The sequence below is a fragment of the Haliaeetus albicilla genome, chromosome 13 (assembly GCF_947461875.1).
Source record: "Haliaeetus albicilla chromosome 13, bHalAlb1.1, whole genome shotgun sequence".
Taxonomy (NCBI): Eukaryota; Metazoa; Chordata; class Aves; order Accipitriformes; family Accipitridae; genus Haliaeetus; species Haliaeetus albicilla.
In genome coordinates this window covers 42,614,248-42,636,962 of record NC_091495.1, presented here as the reverse complement: position 1 = coordinate 42,636,962, position 22,715 = coordinate 42,614,248, and the positions used below count along the sequence as shown (strand labels likewise).

The window sequence follows — 22,715 nt, the reverse complement described above, 5'->3', positions numbered from 1 at the left end:
CAGAAAATGCAGTGTGTTTTGGGAACACTAATGGCTTGTGAAAAGGCCTTTGGTCCTGCAGATCATGTGAAATCTAACCTGCTTTACTTTGTGTGTACAGGGCAGAGGCCAGCCAGTCCTCTTCTGGACTATGATTAACTCAGGTGAAGTGGTCTGTTGAGTTGGTGCTTCAAACAGTCTGGCTATGGTTGAACTTGCTTTATTTTGGCTCTGCATGAGCAAAACAGGCTTTCTGTGGGGACCCGTTGTCTGGCAGGCACAAAAACCTGCCTGCAGTAATACCTTGTTTTCTTCTCTGCTGTTTAAATAGTTATCTGATAGGATATGTTTGAAGATCTGGAGCAGAACTTCAATGCAGCTCAAACAGCTGAGTAAGTGATTGTGTGTGAAGATACAGTAATCGTGCTGGTAGGAAGGGGATTCTCGGGACAAGCTATTTCTGATGGTTTCCCTACCGCCACCATTGGTGCTGTCCCAGGAGGACAAGGTGGATCTGTTGTGCCAGGAGACCTAGAGTGTGCCGGAGGGCAGTTGTGTCCATCGAGGGTAAAGTGTGCAGTGTTCAGCGTACAGTTTGTCTGCCATAGCAGCACTTGCTGAGCTTGGCTAATTTATATGTTCACCAGTGAAAGGCAGCTCTGGAAGTGCGTATCACAAAAGGGTGATGGGAGGAGCAACCCATTTCTCTGTAAACTTCCTGACAATAACATTAGTTAGTGCAACTTGCTTGGAAGCAGCTTCTTGTGCTTGTTTGCAGATCGGCATTGCTGGCTGCCTGTGACTTCTAGTTGCAAGAGGATTCCAGGCTTGCAATACATGTGAATCACTTAAATGCAGCAGAGTGCTATCTTCTTACCTTGTGAGGAGCTGAGAGGGTATCGCGTGCGGCTTTCTGTGGCTGGTTTTACCTGGTTTAGAAGTGCTTGTCTGGCTGTGAAGAGTTCTGCATCCTACTGAAATTACAGAAGAGCTGAAAATATAACTACCAGCTCTGGAAACTGGCCAGTACACTGACACAAACCTGCATGGAAAATTGCTCTGGCATCTGTATTGACTGGAGATAATTGGACCCCCCCCCCCCCGCCTTTTTTTTTTTCTCTCCCCAGCTTATCCTAAAACCAGTTAGCAAGAACAACAGTCAGGCCAGAAGCCTGTAGCAAGATAACTGTGTTCCCATGCTGTTGTAGAGGCAGATGCAGGCCAAAGTGCAAAAGACAGTGATGGTTTCCCAAGAGACCTATAGCTGTTGCTGGCTCTAAGCTGATGGTGATCGCAATACTGACTGTGTGCTACCTGTTCAACAATGTTAATATGTCTTACGGATGAGTATATAAATAACTTTTTATGTCTTAGAATGAGAGTGGTATTTTAGCTTCTGCTGGCTTGTATGGGAAAAGAGTTGAATTTCCTTCAGAACTTTAAATCACAGGCACTTGTTTATGAATGCAAGGGAGGACTGTCCTCTGAGCTGACTCTCAGGCTCAGTGCTTTTCTCCCTTCTGGTGCTTGCAAAGTCTCTGGGTTTATTTGCTCTGTTTCATCTGAAGCCTGGACTGGTCTAGTGCCTTTTGCTTTCCCTACGTGTACTGGAAGAAAGGCTCTACTAGCAAAGATGTGCTGATGTTCCTAGCGCCTGGGTGGCTTTGCTTCTAAGCTCTGCCTTGTGTGTGACCCACCCTCCCCGGCCACGTGTGGCATAGCTATCTAACTTCACTTGAGGCAGTGCAGGCTCTTGAGCTGACCTTGGTTGGCTTGGAGTTACACAAATCCTGGCATGTCTATCTATTGTATTGGAGCTGGCATAGTGCAGTAGAGCTGGCAACTTCTGGCCGTTGGAAGGGTTACATTGCTTGCCGTTCACTGGAAATAGAAGTAAATGGTCCTGTAATGTGCATCTGGCAGTGCTTCATAATAATTGCTTGTCAATTTGCCTTTGATCTATTTCCTTTCAACTTTTCTCAGATTTAGCAAAGTTGGGGGTTGGACTGGAATAAGGAGGGAGAAGTTGGTTGTGGTCTGAGGCTCTGGAAGCTGAAAGTAGTCCTTGAGGCTGACAAGGTGGTAATGTTGTAGATATGTAGTGTGCAAGGAGGAATGGTTAACCAGGGGGAGCAGCTGTTAGTGAGATAGTTAGAAGCTAAAGTAAGTGTATTAATTTCAGCATGATGCTATGAAAAGCTGTCAGAGTTCAGATGAGCGCTGGGTGGCTCGTCTAAGCAAAACCTGCTTGTTCAGTGCAGTGGTGACCAAGCAGACAGCAAGAGCTGGGCAGCACCTGTCCTTACTGCTGCAACCCGTAGGAGAAGACACCCATCAGCTTCTGTGAACAGGTCCCTCTTCTGCGTAATGCTGCATGGTAGGTGAAAGAAAACTCTTAAAGCCATTAGAAAGTCTTCATTAGGCAGTGTTGGCTCCAGTCCAGGTGCTTGATAGCTTGGTCTCTTCCTGGGCTGTGCTGAACGGCATCGCTGTTCTGGGCTGTCTAATGCTGCTAAGTGAAAATTTCAGCCATCTATTGGGTCCTCCTTGCCCTCTTCTCTGTCATACCTTTCTGAAAAATGTGATCTGCCTTTTCTGTCTGCTGCTTACCAACAAAGTTGCTGCTTTTGAGGTAGCTGTGGGAGTACAGGTCCTTCTGGAACTCTTCTTTTAGCATGAATCTGAAGTATTGGCCACAGTTGCCAATAGAAAGGTTTCAAGTGCTCCAAAACGCTTCAGGTGTATTAGCTGGTAACCTACTTAAGCACCTTAACCCCTAACCTTAAAATGGTGATGTGGTGTTACTGTTAACCTTTTCTGCAATGCAACAGTTTCTGGTAAGTGCTATTTTCTTTAGCAGGATGTGCAGTTTGTGAGCAGTCAGTAATAAAAGTGTGAGGGTCTTGGGAGGTCCAAAGCTCCAAAATCTTCTCTTGTGCACAAGAAACTTAAAAGGAAATCTCTCTAGGTCTAGGTACAGACCACTAAGGGCATCCCTGCCATTTCCAGGCATTCAGATGTACAGCGGTTGTTGCATGAGAAACCTATAAGCAGATACGCCTATAGTTCTGACCTTGGCCTGGGAAGACCTGCAGCCTGAAACACTCCTGGAAGGAGCTGGATTCCTGTTGTAGTTCTGATTCGCTCTGGTGCATGGATGTGATCAAGCCCTGTTTCTGTAAATACGTGTGCAATGCATGAAAGCTTGTGGCCTGATTTCTTTGCCCTGCCTGTGCACCTGCTGCCCTGTCCTTTGGAAGCCAGTTTGCAGGTGTAGGTTCTTGGTATTCTTAAAATTGGCCCGTAAGTCCTGCTATCTTGTATTTCTAGAGCCATTTTTGTATGAGGAGTGTGGCAAGAAGCCACTGTTCTTTGTGCTCTTTTTCTATCCCTTTCTGCTTCCCTCATCTTCCTGCTGTTTTACTGAGTGTTTCGCAGTCCCATTCTCTGCATGCAAAACTGGCAGTACTAAAGCCAATTAGCAGTGGAAGGTGTAATAAATGCAGAGAAATTCAAATTAGGGTGGTATTTTTCACACCTTTTCTGATTTAAATGTGGAATGACTACCTGAGAGAAGTTAGACATTCTTGAATATGTTGTGCCTTTCTGGACTAAATCCTGGATACAGTCAGAACCTGGGCTCGGTAAACTGTAGTTTGGAAGGAATATTGTGGTCTGTTTTAACCGAGGCAATCGGACCAGATAATGTATTAGTTGTTTAGAGAGTGAAACCTGCACCCTCTCTTGAATGGATGTGGATCATCAAATTTTGCTTCTCTGATGGCAGCATCGCTTACTCTAGATTGCTGTGCAAAAATTGCTGTATGTACCCTGATTAAATCAATACTTGTTTTCTCTGGAGAGAAGCATGCTGCTTTTATTAGTAGCAAAATTGTCATGCTTTAATCTGCAGTCAGTGGGAGTTTAATAATAAAGTAACCAAATTGGTAGGTATATTTGCAGACAAAGTAAGTTAAATGATTTTGCACAGCTTCCATGTGTGGTGTCGTCAGCTGAAGTTTGCAGGAGTTAAAGGTAAGGGAGAGAAGGACATGAGGATGTAGTTTTCCTATGACTTGTGTAAGTACTGTGACAACTCTGCAAATGTTGCAGGCTTCCTCTTCCTTGGATGCGGCTCAACCTGACGTATTCGTCTCTCGCTGCTCCATCTGGAAGATGCTCCAGGCCATGTTTCTGTCAGGTCCTGATGTGTTGATGTTGCAGTTCTGTATCAGAAAGCATTAACTTGCTTAATTTGTATTTATGTATTTTAGATTCTAAGTTTCTCTTTCCTTGGAGCTTTCAGGATGGTTTAGCTATGTTCTCCGTTGCATAGACTACAGTTTTCTTTACCACTTGGCCCTGGTTGCATGTAAGCAAAATAGGCTGATGTACATATTCTAGCGAGGGTGCTCTAGGAGTGACTTTGTTAATTAGCACAGGATCCAAACTAGAGGAAAGGTACCTTGCCCAAAACTTTGCTAATGAGACATGAGCAGTTGGTCTGAAGAGGTACCAGTCCCACTTCAGCTGAAGCAAAGATTTAGAAGATGAAGGTCCTTGAATTTAATGGATTTGCTTTTCTTTTTTAAAAATTTTAATTCATCTGTATTTGCTGCTCAGCTCATGTTTCTTTCTGCTGAGTGTGGCACTGTAAACAGAGACACAGTATCCTGCTGGCCTCCAGGCCTGGCAGGAGGAGCTGTGGGAAGGGAACTGAACTCCTGGAGAGGATGGATGACTTCTGACTTTCTCATTTGGGAGAAGAAAAAAAAAAAAAAAAAAAAAAGTCTGTGATTCCCAAAAAGTTTTGATGATGACTGAGGCTCTGTAATAGAAAAAAAAAGACAATTTTTTTTGTTGGTTTAATGTTTTCTCTAGATTTTATCTGTGGTCCATGGAAATATTGTGCAGAAATTAAAAAAAATAAGTCCAAACCTGATCTCTCCAATGATTTTAAAAAGCATAATGTGTTAAGAAAGTAGGGATTGAGGAAGTGGTGCTGGTTTTGGGTCCCTTCTTGCTGGCTCCGTTGTGGGTTATAAGAGGGGTAGGGGGAAGCAGTAGAGTGCTGTTTTGCTTTTTTCAACATAGACATCCTTCAAGCTAAAGATAGCACAGCGGGATGTGCAGATTTGTTCTCCAGAAATGAGACAAATGTGGCTAGGGTAGAACAATAAGGCTATTGCTGCGGGTTTAGGAGTTCTTAAAAATGACTTGTAATTTGAGATCCTCAAGTTGAAGCAGCTTAAGGGAGAGAGTCGGGGTTATTTTTGTGTCTGAATTTGAGCACTATAAAGAAATGAGGCCCTCCAGAGTTACAAGGGTTTTAAAACCCTCTCTGGCAGGAGTGAGCAGCATCTGTATGGCTTCCTGTATCGCAGAGCCATGTCCCGTTTTTCTGAATTTGAATATCCATTTTGCAGCCTGGTTATAGTTTTTTAAGACCTTTAATTAAAGTCCTGACACTCTTTTTTTTTTTTTCTTTTTTGTTTTTTTTTCTTCCTTCTGTTGCATCTTTTTGCAACTTCTCTGGGGCTGTGTCATGGTTTAACCCCAGCCAGCAACTAAGCACCACGCAGCCGCTTGCTCACTTCCCCCCACACAGTGGGATGGGGGAGAGAATCAGGAAATAAAAAAGTAAAACTTGTGGGTTGAGATAAGAACAGTTTAATAGGACAGAAAGGAATAAAATAACAATGATAATAAAATGACAAGAATAATAATAAAAGATTGGAATATACAAAAGTGATGCACAATGCAATTGCTCACCACTTGCCGACTGATGCCCAGTTAGTTCCCGAGCAGCAATCTGCACCCCCAAGGTGAATTCCCCCCAGTTTATATACTGGGTGTGATGTCACATGGTATGGAATACCCCTTTGGCCAGTTTGGGTCAGCTCTCCTGGCTGTGTCCCCACCCAACTTCTTGTGCCCCTCCAGCCTTCTTGCTGGCTGGGTGTGAGAAGCTGAAAAATCCTTGATTTAGTATAAACACCACTTAGCAACAACCGAAAACATCAGCGTGTTATCAGCGTTATTCTCATACTGAACCCAAACCACAACAGTATACCAGCTACTAGAAAGAAAATTAACTCTATCCCAGCCAAAACCAGGACAGGCTGTTTCCAGTTAGTTCTGTTTCTAAAGGTTGATGGGGCTTCCTTGGAAAACCTGGTCTAGTTCCTATGACAAACTATGATGTGTAAAACTAAGGTTTTTGCATGCTAAGATTTTTGTCTAACAGCTCTGATGCTGAGAGGCATGTTATTTGCATGTGTAACTTCTGTGGTTGTTTTGGAAGATGGGCTGTAATGGGTGCCATAAAAGCTGTCTGATAACAAATGGGGAGGGTTATACTTTGAACACAGCAACGCCGTCTGGTCATTTGCTCTTTTTCAATCTTTTCTTAGTAAAAATAAATGCTAGTTTTAGTAAAAGCTTCAGTGGGCCTTTTGGCTGTGGTGTTTGATTTGTTAACAGCTTGTAAGCACCAGTTGTTGCAAGACTGCAGCTGTCAAATGCAGCCTATTTTAACAGTAAATTTTACTGAAATACGGCTTTCTTGCTTGTCACATTTTACATGATGGGGAGGAACTCATTTAAGTGCTAAATTAAGTGCTAGTAGTAATTATGTACAAACATGTCAAATGTAACTATATAAGTCTTGTTGATCTGATGGTTTGTGGCAGCTTGTAAAGAACGGGATTCACCAAAGGGCTCAAACTTTTAAAATGAGAATTCTTTGGGATGTGACTAGCTTTTTACGGCGTGTGACTACAGTTCTTGGTGTCGTGGGACTTCTGAATGCTACAGCAGCACTGAATCATAACTTACTATTGAGCTGATTCTTTAGAAATCCTTAAGCATAAAAGGAATATGTGCTGTAAGGTAACGGAGAGCAAATGAAGTGCTGTCAGGTTGTAGCATTGACAATGTCGTCATGCTTCTCTTTTTACCATTGTGCAGCACTTCTTGGCTACTTGGATATGTGCGACTTTTTTGTTCTGATTCATTCTGATCTCTGGGAGCCAGGTGCAAAACTTTGATGCCTATATACCTGCATCCTCAATCAGTTTCCTATTTCTGTCCAGGACTACAAATGTAAAACTCATATTTTGATGTGTTGCTAACGGAGATGAAAGGCTTTCATCCTAAACAAGTCAAGTATGTCCTGGGAGTCCTGACTTTACTAATAGCAATGACCACAAAATGAATTGTGTTAGTTTTTCTTTTTTCCTTGTTCTTCTGTCCTTTTTTTAAAGCACTAACATCAAACCATGTGTGGAAGATGGGTTTCTTCTGCTTCTTGCACAAATCAGCTTTGTAATGTAACTTAGATGTTTCAAAAGTTGGGAAGCCTTTTAAGTTTAGGCCTTTAGTAGTTCAGTGGGTGATCTGTAGCTCTGATTTCTGTCCAAGGCAATGTTGCTGTTTATATTTCAGCTTTCTTCTTCATAATGGAAATTAATGGAGCAATGAAGGACTGTCTGGCAGGACAAGTAACTGGTGTAATTGCTTGTTTTTATGGAGATGTTAAATGTTAACTTTGCTTCCATTAATCACCCCCTTGGATTCCTTTTAGTTCCCAGAAATAACTGTCTAGGCAGAGTTGGAAGCTCTGGAGCTAAGCACATGTAAGGGGTGCTCCCACCACAGCTCTGTTAGTAGCTGCCGAGTGCCCTCCCCCTTCTGACTGTACTCTGAAGGGAGATGGTGGCAGGGACGAGGTTGGAAGCAAGGACCAAGAGGTTTCTTTGTTAATGAATAAGATGATTTTATGTCTTCTGCAGGAGGATTTGCAATAGTGTTTCTTGTGAGGACTAACAATGGAATGAAATGTGCTCTGAAGCGGATGTATGTCAATAACGAGTATGACTTGCAAGTCTGCAAAAGAGAAATCCAAATCATGGTAAGTCACCACTTCGTATTGGGGCCCCAGACTGGGAATGGAATGGTGTGAGAGCCTGCTCACCATTTGCCTGTGATCTGTGTAGCACCATGTCACAAACTGTGGGTTTTCTTAGCAAAACTGTCTCTCTTTGGAAAGACCTAACTGCTGGAGTTATGTGACTATGTGAAAATCTTGTGTTGAATTATTTAAAATGTAAATAGTTTCAGTGGACAAGAAAAACATGGTAGCTGAAAAAGCAGAGGGAACTTCAGGAAAATGTGGGGAGGAAAAAAACTCCTGAGTCAACCCCACAACTTAATGGGAAGAGGAAGAGCTGAAGAGCTGGGCATGGTTCGGTGTGTTAGACTTCAAAGTCTAACAATCTTCAGTTCAGGGCTAAAGTCTTCAGCCTTTTAGACTTCATCAGAAGAGGCTGATGATTCTGATGTAACTGTCCTTGAACTCAAATCAGTGCATGAATGGAAGACCTCCATCCTGAGATGAATTTATGTCACAACAGCTTCTTATCTATTAGGTTGGGATGAAGAGCTGTCTCTGTATTGGAGAGGTTGATAGATTAAAACAGTATTTGTGGGGTAGTTACCGCCTGGGCTTTTGAAACAGGGCAGTATTTATAATAAGCACTGGGATGTGTCTCTAGATTATTGGGTACAAGGAGTTAGATGATAGGATAGCTTTTTTAAAGAGCTGTTTTAAACTTAGTGTCTCTAAACAAAGAAAAAAATTGAGATGATCTAAATTTTCTTAGTCTTGTTTGGAGCCTAGTAAACATGGAAAGTGCCACTTTTGGAGTTGTATTCAAAGATATTGATGAACATTTAGAGCAACTGTGAGGTGGGGAAGGAAATAGACAATCCTCATTCTGCTAATTTACAACTTGAGTTGTAGGTTTGGGGTAGGTGATCTTCATATCAGAAGCTTTTACCTGTGGCAATTCTGGATGTGTTTTTCTGAAGTAGCTTTTACCTAGGCTAATACCTTTAAAGTTAACTTCTGGAGTTTGTGTGATAGTGCACTGAAGCTTTTGGGCATGCTTTGTCATTGCCATAGCTAAAGCTACATGGGAAAATTTGAGATTAGATCTTACACCAAAGGTTTTAGCTGTGCTCAGAAAGCTTGTTTACTGGGATTTTATTTGCCGGTGTTTTCCACTGTCTCCATGTCTTTGGTGCCTCTTTGAAATGTGTGGCTAACCTGGAAATTGAGGATGAGAAGTATCCTTCTTACTTGGGAGGTCCACTTGCTCCTGTACTGAATCTTATCATAAGCACTAATATTTGCCCTGAAGAACCAGTACGTCACTAAAAGGACATATTTTCTTCTTTCCTAGCTTTTGTGCAATAAATAAGTATTTTAAACTTAACTGCACTTTTTGCAACCCTACAGCATTACAGCAGAATGGCCAGCAGAATCTTGATTTCTTTTACTGGTGAAGCTGAACATTGAACTGGACTGGCTATCACACCTGGGAGCGTGTGTGAAGCTGGCAGTCAAAGGAATGACTTTTCCCTGCAGGTTTAGCATGTGTCATGGATAAGTCATTGATAGGAGAACTTGTGCTTTAATCCACCAAGTTACTTAAAATAAAGTACTTATAAAAGCAAGGTTAAAATTTATTTTATTACCTTAGTGGGTTTTTTTGAGCCTGAGAAGATTTGAGATACTCTTTGCCAGCTGAAGAGTGGAAGGAGATGAGAACAGTAAGCACAACATGTAAAGTGGATGGCCACCACAAAACATCTGCCTTGTTCTCCCCTCCCCATAAAGGAGGAGCAGCTCCGGGTGGCTTGGCCTGGGCCATCTGAGGGAACATGCAAAAACGTGGACTGATCACTGAACAAGTTAGTTTATCAGGTTGGCTGTTTCTCTGCTGTTTGTCTCAAATCCTTCTGGAAGGAGAATAGGTAAAGAGAGACCTCAGGTTTGTTCGAGTTTTGCGTGACGATTAATCCAAAGTGACAGAAGCTTGTGCCTACACAGGAGAAGAGCTAGGAAAGCTGTGCAGTGTAGAGGAACCAGATTAAAATATTGCTCACTCTTTATGGCTGGTTTATGCTTTGAATTTATTTATCTTACAGCGGGATCTATCTGGCCACAAGAACATTGTTGGATACATTGATTCCAGTATAAACTCAGTAAGCAGTGGTGATGTATGGGAAGTGCTGATACTAATGGACTACTGTCGAGGTGAGTGTGGGCTCAACATATTACTCATTGGTAGATTTTCCCTTTTCAGTGCTTACAGGAAACTTGCACAACATCTTCCTTTAAAAAAAAAACCAAAACTGTTCTTGGGCCTAGCCCTTCCTTGGCTACCAAGGAACCATTCTGAACAAACCAAAGCCAAAACTAGGTGCGGGGAAGTGGATGATACGTGAAGCTATGCTGACTCTGTTAATGGGATTGGTACCACCTTTGTCCCTGCTCAGGGTGGTCCTAGATCCTTTCTGTTGTGAAGGGGAACCCTTAAATATATATTGCTGTTTTCCGTAGGCTGGTCCGCACAAGAAGTGGCTCTTCTAAAGCTGCCAGGCTGTGGAATGAAATTCTTCTTCACTTTTTGTCATATTGCAAGCTTTTTTCCACTTCAGCCTGACTTAGGATTGTTCTGGAAGAAGCATGAAATGGATAATGTGAAGCTGAAAAGTACTCCTTTTACCTCTGACCTTTTTGCTTGGCTGTTTCTAGCCAGACAGGCTCTTCCAGTCTTTTCCAGCTGTCCCAAAGCTTTGATCTCTTGTGGCTAGGATGTGGTGTTTGGAAAATGACGCATGTGCTGTGCTCAAATGCCTCTCGCAGGAATAGTGTTAAGCAAAAATAATGTTTTGGCCAGGTGACTTCAGAAGTCTGTGGCTGTTTTGGATGGTGGCAGCTGATGGAAACAGGTATTCTTGGGATTGTTTGGCTTTTAACTGAAGCCAGGTGCATTGCAGCAAGAACAACTAGATGCTAAAATGCCTTTAAACTTGTATGGTACAGCTTTCTGTTCTGCCATGCCTTCTTTGCTGCTTCGTTTTGATGCAGGAATCTTCACTAACTTGCACTGGGTTTGTTTGCTGGTAAAAGGAAGAACCTTACTTGTAGTTTTGCTGAAGGAATCATTGCGTAAGCTCCCTGTAAGCTTAAACCTAAAGATCACAAGGCTTGTTGTAAGAAATAGGCCTGACAGTGCTAGTAAATACATACTCAGCTCCATGTTGCAGACCGCACTGTGGAGTGAAGTGCAAACTATAGCAGTTCAGAATGCACTCCCTCCAGCTGCATTAGCCTCCCCTCTGTGCCAGACTTTGGGCTGATGAAGTAAAATCCATCTTTCTAAGGCCTTTCCTTCCATCTGAAAGGAGGAGAGCTGCAAGGTGGTATTTTTCACGTAGCTTGCTTTTGCCAGATGCTCTGCTTGGCATATGCCTGTCTGTCTCCAGCATTCAGACTGAAGCACAGGAGTTGCTGTTATACGTTGGATTTTCCCTTGTTACTTTCCTGTTGTGTCAAACAGTTTCCAGACCAAATCAGTGTGTCTTTGTGTGCAGAACCGCACTCATTTTGAGTGCGGAATGTTCACAGCTGTACTATTTTTTAAGCTGAGCTTTTCTTTTGTACCATGGAAATTAAGTTTTCTGATACTTGTGATGTGAAATGATACAGTTTTGTTTTGCCAAAGGTTCGGAAAGGAGTTTTTTTTTCTCTGTATATGGGGTGTTTTGAGGGGGGAAGAATCCTCTGTGTGGATTGTTTTGGAAAGGCTTTGACAGCAACAAAACCTCAAAGTTGAGGCAAATTCAGGACTCATTCATGAAAACTTGCTTTTGTTTGTCTGGAGTTTCCCTTATTATAGATGGATTTTTAGGTTTTTTTGCCAGTCTGTGACTTTAGCCAAGCCACTTAGTAGTCTATGGGTTTTTTGAGTGTATCCCTTACTCTTGCTTACATGTGGCAAACTATTTTGTGGACTGTGGGTGCCCCAAATTCAGCCTTTTATTCCTTTAGTCTGACAAAAACATCTTATTTTGAAGAAGAAAGAAAAAAATGCAACTTAGGCAAAATTACATTTGAGTCTTAACACAGCCAGGTGAATGTGGGCCTTAGAAGCTAACTTGTTGCTCTTGAAGCACTGTTCAAAGATGAGATGAGATGTAATGCCTGCTGGCAGATAGGGAAAACCCCCTGGGATTTAGGCGAGGAAATGAGAATGAAACAAGATGAGTAAGCAGATGGCAAAAAGCCTCTGGGGAAGGCTTGGTGCGAATTTTGAATTTGAACTCATGAACTACTTGTGCGCTGACTGTACAGCCACGGTTTGGTGGGGAGCAGACTAAGACAAGTTATCTCTGGTAGGATTGGGGCTTAGACCAGGCCAGACCTCATTTTGCATACCTGCTCTGATTCTTGGTGTCTGTTTCTCCTCAGGAGGTCAAGTGGTGAACCTCATGAACCAACGCCTGCAGACAGGGTTCACGGAGAATGAGGTCCTGCAGATCTTCTGCGACACCTGTGAAGCTGTAGCCAGGTTGCATCAGTGTAAAACGCCAATAATCCACAGGGATTTGAAGGTGAGTTGTGGACTCCAGTAATACAGCAGGGAGTGTGCATCCTCCTTAACGTGTGTGTCTGCTGCCTACGCCATGGCAGACAGGCTTTGAATACCAGTACTGTGTTTCTGTTGTTAGTAATGAGGAAAAGTGAACATAAATACCTCTCTCTATTGGAAGATAAAAAAAGGAATGAGCCTCATTGCTGCTTACCATATGTTTACCATCTATAGATCTAATTAAAAAACACAAATGTTTGTGAATAGTTCTGTTTTGCACAGGAGATGTGCCAGAATGTATCTGATGAATTATTCACGGTGACTTTCTACCACCTGAAACACTACTGATGTTATAAGGTAGTTCACAAAAAGCATGCTGTAAATTTGTTTCCTGGACCCACATTAAAAGGATCCTTCCAGAGATGTTGGCCTTGGGGCAGGAGTCATAAGAAGCTTTTGAAACTGGCCTCTAGCTCTCTGTTGACCATGAAAGTGCATTGTAAAACTCTGTGTGCTTAGCTGGGAACAGAGCTAGGCCAGCGGGGAGAGCTTTTGAAAAATCCCATGCCTATAATCAAACAAACAAACAAAAAGATGTTCCCTTTCCTCTCAACTAGCTCGTAAAATGCCTGAATAATATATTCAGCCAAGAAGGAGGCTCCTGTGTACATTTGAAATTCAGATGTGCTTTGAGGGTCAGGTTCTTTTCAGAGCCCTCAACAGATGTTTGTTTTGTGCTGTTGGCCATTGTTTTATAGGAGCAAAAGATGCCACATGCGCCAGTGAGAGCCAGGTAGCGCAGCGGGGGAAAAAATCTTCAGGGTATGCTTTAGCATGTTTCAAATGATTGTGACCCCACGGCTCAGTCAGTTTGAGTATATGAAACAAGTCTGACATCTGTTTTTCTAGAATGAAACAGGTGGAGTCTTATAAATTTGAGGCCTGGATTTAAAGCTGTTAAGGTCTGTGGGCATCTTGCAGGAGTTTGTATAGGCAAGGAAAACTGGGGTGAGAGGATGAGGCTTAGGAACAGGGACCTCTCCAGTTGATATTAACCCCTGCTATTACCTTTTTGGTGAATCCCTGGGTTTTTTTCATAAAGAACAAACTCATTGTGTGGCATGTGAATAAACTCTGGCACATCTGTGATGGATTAGTGAGTTGATCTTGAGCATTACTTTCTACACCGAGTTGCAGTTGAAACGGACTGTTACAGTCTGATGTCCAGCCCACTACTGTGTGCTTAGATCAGTAAAGTTTTTGCAAGGCCTGCCTCTTGGTAACCTGTGCCCAAGGTCAGAGAGTTGGCTCTTCTCTGCTTTGAGACATGTTTCCTAGTTGAATAGTCGTGTTATTTCTGTCATGATGACCTCTGGAGCTCTAGTCACAATTGGGAATAGTACTAACACAGAAGTAATGATTTAGATATGTTTTGACTTTATTTGAGTTCAAATTTAATAATGCCAAGGGGGACCTGCAATTCCAAGAGAGATCAAGGGCCAGAGAAGTTTTGCACAAGTTCTGAGTGTAAAGAAAGATATCTGTCGGCTAGGTGTTTTGTTGGGGTGAACATAACCCTGCTGAAGAGTGGGTAGATGTTGACTTTGCAGACATCTGTGTGGGGATTGGAGGCTTTTTTTGCCTTCCAGCTCTTTGATGTTGCTCTAATACTGGAGGTTCCTGCCCAGAGAGCTCTGCCAGCAGAAAGAATCGTGTGAATAGTCTTTAAGCCCTTTCAGACAAACACAGCTGGATTAGTTTCAGCAGCCTGTGGCTGTGATTTTGAATTAACCCAACAGGCTTTGCCTGAAGCAGAACAACTCCTGTTGGCACAGTCTCCAGCTAATGGGAAGTTGGCTTTAAACTGAAAGAGGGTAGATTTAGATTAGATATAAGGAAGAAATTCTTCACTATGAGGGTAGTGAGGCACTGGGACAGGTTGCCCAGAGAAGTTGTGGATGCCCCATCATTGGAAGTGTTCAAAGTCAGGTTGGATGGGGTTGAGCAACCTGGTCTAGTGGAAGGTGTCCCTGCTCCATGGCAAGGGGCTTGGAACTAGATGATCTTTAAGGTCCCTTCCAACCCAAACCATTCTGTGATACGATTCTATGAAGTGACCAACAGCTGGGGACAGCAGTACCTTTAAGCAGCATGCCTATAGGCAAAAGTGGACATCTCACTGCAAATAAAGGCCAGGAAAAAGGTAATATGCTATCTCTGTGTGTACTTAAGGTTTTCTTTCCTGATCTGATGGTTAACACTCAGGTGCTGTGTCAGTCTCTCCCTGTGTGCTTATGGCATCATGTGCCCGTACAGGGTGTGATGTTTAGTTTGATGTGCTTTGATTGACTGCCACAGGCCGTGTATTGACGCTGCTTTTTCCTAAAAACTAGGAAGCCCCTCATGTGCTGCCTCTGCCCTAGTTGGGACCCCTGTAGAGGCAGTGTAAGGTTATTGGCAGTAGGCTTGCCTTGCGTGGTTACCTTTGCTTGTTCTTGCAGATGTTTTCCTCACCCTCAGGGTTCATAGCCGTTGCTGCTGCAGGGCAATCCCTAAAAAGTTTATTTTTGTTTGTCTCTCTCTGGAGTAAGAACACTTCCTATACCTTTAGGTTAGGCCTTTTAACAGCGAAGAACAAATGGCCAAACCTTCTTCTGGCTGTTATATTACCCTGGTTGTGAAGTCTCTGCTTTGAAGTTGGAATCTCTGCAGAGAAACTGTAATTGTCAGACCCCAGAGGAGTATTTAGTGAGGTGGAGGGAGGGGAAAAAATCTATCTAGGACTGATGATAACAATTTACGCAGCTATCCTATACCTAGTGGCAGTTGTTTGCATAACTTATATTTAACCTTGTCTTCCCAGTCTCGCATCCTATAATGCATATTGCTCAAAGCACCAGCTTAGAGCCAACTTTGATTTCTACAGCTCAGAGCTTTCTGCAGTGAGAGGTCTCCCACTTCTACCTATGATGCTTCTGCTAGTCTGAACCCATCTGGTTGCAGGAGTAGATGACTGGCTTGCAGATGAATGGCTGATTTGTCTTGTAGTAGACACAGCAGGATATAGCAAAATACTGTGTCAGTCAACCTGGAGGATGCTCTTGATCAAAATATCTTTCTCTTTTCCTTTCCCTAATTTCTGAATTAACCAGAAGGTCGTGCTCTCATGTTAAGGATTTAGTTTCTTCTGCTTTCATTTTAGCAGGAGGCCTCCCAGTGTTGCATTTTGTGGTGTGATAAGATAGTCACGCAGTGCTGCTGTTATCTCTGTGCTTTCTTCCGTCAACCTTCTTTGTAATGCCAAGTCTTGCCCTGATGCCACCAACAAGCCTTTGCCTGGAATTTGTTTGAGTGGATCTGTGTTGAGAGTGTGATATGTAAAATTGTTCAGTCCTCTAGTAGTAAACCTTTGTACCAACTGTGTTTAAGAATATGCCTGTGCCTAAATCAGTTAGTGCTCTGAGATGCCACATTGCATTCATTTCTTTGCTATGAAATACTAAATAAGCTTTCAGAAGTAAATAGTGAATAAATAGTGAATGGTGCCGGGGAGGAAGGGAAGTTGAAACATCTCTAAAGAGACCTGAAGGCGCTGAAAAGCAGTTGGAAAGTGTACCTGTATCGTGCATCCCTCCCAAATTGCTACCTGAACTTAAAAATACCGGCCTTAGAAGCCATTGGTTTCATGACAGGATAATGCGTCTTGATTTTGCTAGTTAAAAGTCTTATCCCTTATCCCTTGCCACTCTGTGTCTGTGCAGTGTTTTACTAAAGAAAGGTGTTTGTTTCAGAGAGCAAAGACAGAAGCTAGCTACATTCTGTAACTAACAAAACTTCAGGCAACTCATAGTTTCTCTTGAAGATTTTTGTTTGGCATCTAAATCTGACTTTGTCAGTGTTGGGCATGTCAGAGACTGCAGCCAGAGTTGTAAGTGCTCAGCAGTGCTGAAAACTGGATTATGGCTTTTTGAGTGTTTGACTGGAAGAAGGCACCTCCATACTCTTTTAAAAAAGACAGTTTTCTCTGGCCTGGCAGTCAGTAGCAGTAATTCAGGTACTTTGTTTTGCTGCTGGTTTTTTTTGTTGTTGTTGTTGTTAGTTTGTTTTTTTTCCTGGAAGTTACTGAACAAGCCTAGTTGCTGGATAGTCCAATGCTGATGTTTAATAATACTTGGAGGATGTTTTAGTGAGAAGTCATGTCAGACTTAGCCAGATAAAGCGGAAGGATTCTTCTGGAAACATTTGAGTATTTGCAGGGAATAGGGACTAATGCTGTCAGTGTTGATCTGCTGGGGAGAACATCTGTGTGCAATGCTTTATTCAAAGCAGATGGATAGCAGAGAGGGGGAAGGGGTGTTTTTTAACCCTTGGTTTCAAGCCAGCATTTCCCCCCTCAGCTGCTCTAATTTGGCTGCATTTTCTGATGCTTAAAATGCTGACTACTTCTTTTTCTTGCCTTCTTGTAAAGATCATCCTTGATGGGGAGCTCTACATACAAAAGATTTTGTTAGCGAACAACTTATGTAGTGATTTTTTTGAAATATATGAGCAGTATGTTTTATCTTGTTGTATCTGAGCATTTGACATTGATTGAAGATAAATATGTTAAAAATTGTGTGTGTTCTCTTGAGAGAACACACTGTTAATGCCACTGTACAGATGAGGAATTGGAATGCAGGGATGCTCTGCCAAAGCAAGGAACTGAACCCAGGTTTTTCCACATCTTATATCAGTGTCGAAACATTTAGACAGCTTTCTTAGGTGGATGCAAGCTAGACTTTTGTTAATGCATGATTAAGTGTGAGTATTTGGGGGAAAGGCAGTGACTCTGCTGATTTTATTTATTTATTTTTCAGCTATCCCAGGTGTTTGTTTCAGCATTTGTTTGTTGTCTGATTCAAGCTACCAAATAATATTTAAAAGAAAGGAGTCATCTTCTCAGCAGCCTGGAGGAACCTCTGCTGATACAACCACTGTCTAGGGAGTATAGGGTACCCAACACATTCTAAGAATAAGCAACTAAAGTGTGAGCATAAGCAGAGGTTTGTTTTGAATGAGACCCAAAGTGACAGGTGAAATGCAGGCAAAGAACTGGAGATGTATTACAATTTCAGAAAGCATAAAAGTCTGTGTGCTGTCATCAATTTGCCTCCTCTCTGTCCCACTAGGCAGCGAAGAGTTACAGCCCTTTATAAAGCTGTGGACAGCTTGTATTAGCTGTCCTAAATTCAGATGCCAGACTGTGGGTCATAGTAGCTCAGGGAAGTTGAGCACTAAAGACACTGGGACACAGTTCTAGTCCTGAAGCACATAGTAGTCTTAGAGGCAAGGTGATGTGCTTGCAAAAGGAGAAAGGAGGGGGTGGCAGGATGGAACGCAGTGTTACAACTATGCTTCCACGATTTGACTTCTATTTTACGAGCTGTGACAGAGTTTTGATGCATATTTTCTTTGCTGTCACGTTATACTTTTATGTCAGATGTGTCTGATATGTCTTCAGGCACCAAAACCCCTGCTTATCTAAAGAAAACAAATGTTTTGTTTTGGTTTTTTTTTTTCCTCTGAGTGATTCTGTATTTGTCTGTGATGCTTTCAGGTTGAAAACATCCTGCTGCACGATCGTGGGCACTATGTCCTGTGTGACTTTGGAAGTGCTACTAACAAATTCCAGAATCCTCAAACAGAAGGGGTGAATGCGGTAGAGGAGGAGATCAAAAAGTAAGTGCGCTTTTTCTTTTCAACTCAGACATAGTTTGTATTTGAAGGGTAATTTTTTTCTTGTACTGGGACTAAATTTTACTCAGGCCTGTTGCAGCAGATTGGATGCTGCTGCACAGAAGTGTCTGCTGCAGGTAAATAAGTGCCTGGGGGAAGGTGAAACAATAAATTGAGCTTTGATGTAGTTGCTTTGGACCTGAAAGACTGAGCGTACAAATGCAGAGAAGTTGCCCACCTTGACAAAGTAGTGACATGCTCTGTTATGTATGGGGTCAGTCTATCTCTGTCCCTCATCTGTCTTGGCTTCTTTGAACTGCAGTACAGCAGATGACAAAATCCCTGTCCTCCGTGAGCCACTCTTCATAAATCCTTGCAGTGACTAAGGGAACGCATGGCCTAACTTCTCAGCTCTTCATAGAAAATGTAAGGACCTTGAGGTGTTTTATCTGGCTCCTTCTCTTCTCCCCATGCACGACCAGCTATAGTGCTAGCAACTAGGTGCACCCTGATCCCTTTAAAAAGGGAACTTGGCTGTTCAGTAGGACCTAGATCAAGAATGGAGCAGACTCGAGGTCCTTGGTCTTGCTTTAGTTTTAACAACATCACTGCTGCAAACTTTCGAGTTCTCTTAATACAATATTCTGGCTAGAAAACAGCATGTTAGAAATGGGTGCAAATGCCTCCTTTTTGTTAGGATTCAATTACACCTGCATGGATTTCCTAGATTGTTTGACTGAAGTTTTTAGAGCTCTCCTAGTCTGACTTTGCAGTCCCTTTGGAATACCCTATTTGTACACTTATTAACAAGCCTGCAAAACCTTTGCCTTTTGCAGTGCTTTCTTGTGATCAAGGTAAATAGCATGCAAGGTGCCATAGCAGAAATTGTAGACCTACTGATAGGAAATCTTATCATAAGAGTCTCTTAAACTGTGGCACAGTTTCCAGCTTTTCTATTTGTAGTAATTTTTTGAAGTGAGGCAGATTCTAGCTATAGTTTGAGATAGGAAATAACCTTTCTCTTGTTTACAATGACTCTGAGCAGGAGTCCTGGTATGGAAGTCTATTTATCAGGAGCTACGTATCTGGTTGCAGTCTTTTTAATACAGTTGGCCAAAGCCCCAGCAGTGAGGACATTGCAGAGGACATTTGACTACTGACCCTGTTAATACTCTGAATCCTTGAATATTTCTGTTCTAGTTCTTAAAATGTACTGTTTTGTGAGTAAATTGCTTGCTCTAGAAAGGATCTTGGTTACTGCTTTGGTTTCACAGGGCAGTTTGCAGTGGTTAGTATTTTATTGTTAAAGGTATATAGCAGATGCTGCTGTTAAAAGATTTTTCCAATAGATTGTCGTCTTTAGTATCCCTTTCACTAAAATGAATAGGGAAAGAGTGAATTATGAATTATTTGGAAATATGGCACAGTGAAAATGCATCTGATATCCACTTTGAACTCACTGATAGATCTTTCTGCTACAGGTACACTACGTTATCCTATAGAGCACCAGAAATGGTCAACCTGTATAGTGGCAAACTTATTACTACAAAAGCAGACATATGGGTATGTATAAAAACCGCTTAACATCATACAACTGGCCTGCAGCTTGCTTTCATTACTGTAATGACAGGGTAACTGTCTGGCTGGGGCTAACCTAGTTTCCGTAAGAGACTGGACAGTTTCTGAATAAAGAGCTCCTCTTCTTGACATTTCTGATGAGTTACTGCTGAGCAGGGTGGTTTGTGGATAAAACCTGCATGCTTCTTTGCATGCTACCTCCCATGTGGTTTTAATTTAGAACAGTGCAAACCTGATTTCATATCTTAAGAGTTAAACCAGAAAATTCAGAGTATTGTGACTTCTTGTGCCTGGGTTGGGTTGCAAGCGTGTGAAATCAAAGTTACCGGTCAGCCTTTAGTAGAAAACTGCAAAAATAGACCTCGCCCCAGGAGCAATCCTGGACAGTGTAACACAGGTCTGAGTTGTCAAACCTGGCCAAAGACCAACCTTTTGCACTGCTGTTTCTAATGATCAGTGCAATCTTGCCATGCTTTTCATCTTGAGAGCAAAATGCAACTGTGGTGTAATCCATTACTGGCTAACCTGATCAAGGATAGAAAGCTTCCCTTTAGTTGGGATGGAGATGAAAAAAAGTCTGTGCTGTTTGTAGTGGCAATTCAGCAAATGGGAGGTGTTTAAAATGCTAATTCAGTGCATGTTTGTATGGTTTCTGAAGCCCTGAGCTAGGAAGTAACAAGGCAGAAGCAGTATAAGGAGTTTTAATGTATCCTCAATAGCTCTGCATCTGCATATGCAAGAGGGAAAATTGCTGGTGTGACATCTGCTGGGAAGAGTCCTCTGTCCTCTCTGTGAGCTCTGTGAGCTTGGACTCAGGAATGCAGCAGCTCCTGTGGGGCTCTTGCACCGCTGAGTTCAGCAGGAGGTTTGTAGAACTGGGCCCTGTACCAGTGCCGGGTCACTCGCCTTGGTGTTAGAGACCCAGAGAGGGAAGGTTACAGCTGTAACAGCATGAAAAGATTGTCAGGCCCTCAAAGGCAGCCGGAGGAGAACCTAGGATTTGTGCTCCTTCCTGTGATAATGTGGAAAGGTGGAGACCCAAAGGCTGTCAAATAGCTCACCTCTTCCTGGCATGGAAGGAATTCTGTTCTGGTGACCCATGGAGTGTTTCCAAGCGAGCGTGTGGTGGTGTGCACACTGGGGCATCAATTTCAACGCCTGTTGCAGCACTTGTCCTGCTGGAAACCTCCGTCTCCTCAAACCTCATCGAGGTTATTTTAAACTAGAGTGCAATTTAATTGTGAAATCCTATGACAAGATATAAGCTGATGATGAGTTGCTTAGGATTAGGAAATGTTTCCCTCTCTCCCATCTGAGATGGTGGGAGTGTTTCATAATTAGCCCTTTGTGCAAAACTTGTATTTTCTTTTGAAATAGGTGGTGGTTCTTGCTGTCAAAAGCAGCACGGAAATAGATGGAAGGGTGATATAACCTAGCAGCCTGCAGACTTATCTGTATCTCTCTCCCTGGTATATATTTATAACGGTTGAAAGGTTGTTTGAACTTAAGCTTGGAAACAGTTTGGTTTTTTCTTTGTCAGAATAAATGTATTAAGGATGATGGTTATCATTTATTTTTGCTATTACTTTGCTTTTCCCTTCCAGTATGTGGCGGAAACAGGCTTTGCCTGTTTAATGGCGTGAAGAGTTACACTATGTGGAACTGTGGGGTGTGTGTGATGATACTCACACAATCCCCCAGATTACAGGATCTCAGCCTGGCGAGGGAGAGCTCTTCATGTATTTATCTTCCCATAAAGCTATGCTTGTTTTCAAGTCGATCACAGGGATGTTAAAATGTAGGCCTGACATCATGCAGGACCTCTATAGTAGAACAAGCTAGAGCACTTTCCCTGTTACTTACAGTGGTATTTGAATTGTACCATTGCCTGGTTTGCTTCAGTTTAAATCCTTTGCTCTGTTCTCTCTCTTCAGGCCCTTGGCTGTTTACTGTACAAGCTGTGTTACTTCACCTTGCCATTTGGGGAGAGTCAGGTGGCAATCTGTGATGGCAATTTCACCATTCCAGATAATTCTCGGCACTCGCAAGACATGCACTGCCTCATCCGTAAGTGTCTCTGACAGTGGCATAATCCACTTCTGCAGAATTAAAAAAAATAGCAGAGGTGTTTTGTTCCTATATTCCCTACTCCTACAGTAAAACAGCTGGTGTTTCTCTTCTTTTAAGAGACTTGCTTTATCCACAGGGGTGGATAAAGTGATCTTTTAGTAGCTTGGGAGATCACTCTTCGAAAGAAATTATGACGAAAAGAGATTTCTGTTTGGCTAGGCTGTAGTGAACTCTCTGGAAAGGCAGGAAAACAGGCAGCCATTCGGTTTAAGAGTCCTACAGAAACTTGCACAATGAGCCTATTTATGCAGAAACGTATTTCTCCAGTAATAAATCTATTTGGATAAGGAACTGAAAAGAACCACAGTGACTTAGACTAGTGATAAGAATTCATCTTCTATGAATTGAGAAACAGAACTGAAATGATTTATAAATAACCCACTGACTAGAGTGAATGTGTAATTAAGGGTACAATGCACTACTGGCAAAGCTGGGGCAGCTCCCTTGTTTTCAGCACAGCATTTAATTTTTTTTTTTTTTTTTTTTCCTTTTCCCTATTCCCTAGCCATGGTCTTGACTAACAGAGAGTTGAATGTGTTTGCAGAGCAGCCTGGTATTTTCTTTGCTTGTGTGGTCATATATGTGGCTGGCCTGTCTTCCTCCCCCCGACGCACTGGGGTTGGATCGAGCTCTTTTACTTTGGGTTCACTTGGAAATGCAGAGGTTGAAACCAATGCTATTCCCTGACCAGGCAGGCTGCATTTCCCCTCCTTGCCCTAGAGCCTTCGACAGCAGCTACAAATTGTTCACAGCTGTATTGAAAAATATCTCCTAGTCCATCCTGACTGTCTGTCTTGCCCCTTTCTTTCTGACCCTGATGATCAGCTCAGCCCCACTGACCACCGACCAGGTGCTTTGAAAGACACAGGG

At 42.5% G+C, this 22,715-nt stretch overlaps 1 protein-coding gene across 15 annotated transcripts in view; it reads left to right on the top strand.

The window, feature by feature from the left end:
- Window positions 1–22,715, top strand: part of AAK1 (AP2 associated kinase 1) — an 87,430-nt gene that overhangs the window by 20,027 nt on the left and 44,688 nt on the right. For all 15 annotated transcript variants that reach the window (XM_069801195.1, XM_069801194.1, XM_069801193.1 and 12 more), the window contains exons 3-8: window positions 7,773–7,891; window positions 9,973–10,081; window positions 12,302–12,444; window positions 18,019–18,140; window positions 19,619–19,700; window positions 21,650–21,782. In XM_069801195.1, coding sequence (XP_069657296.1) covers window positions 7,773–7,891; window positions 9,973–10,081; window positions 12,302–12,444; window positions 18,019–18,140; window positions 19,619–19,700; window positions 21,650–21,782 — 708 coding nt within the window. The remainder of the gene's footprint in view (window positions 1–7,772; window positions 7,892–9,972; window positions 10,082–12,301; window positions 12,445–18,018; window positions 18,141–19,618; window positions 19,701–21,649; window positions 21,783–22,715) is intronic.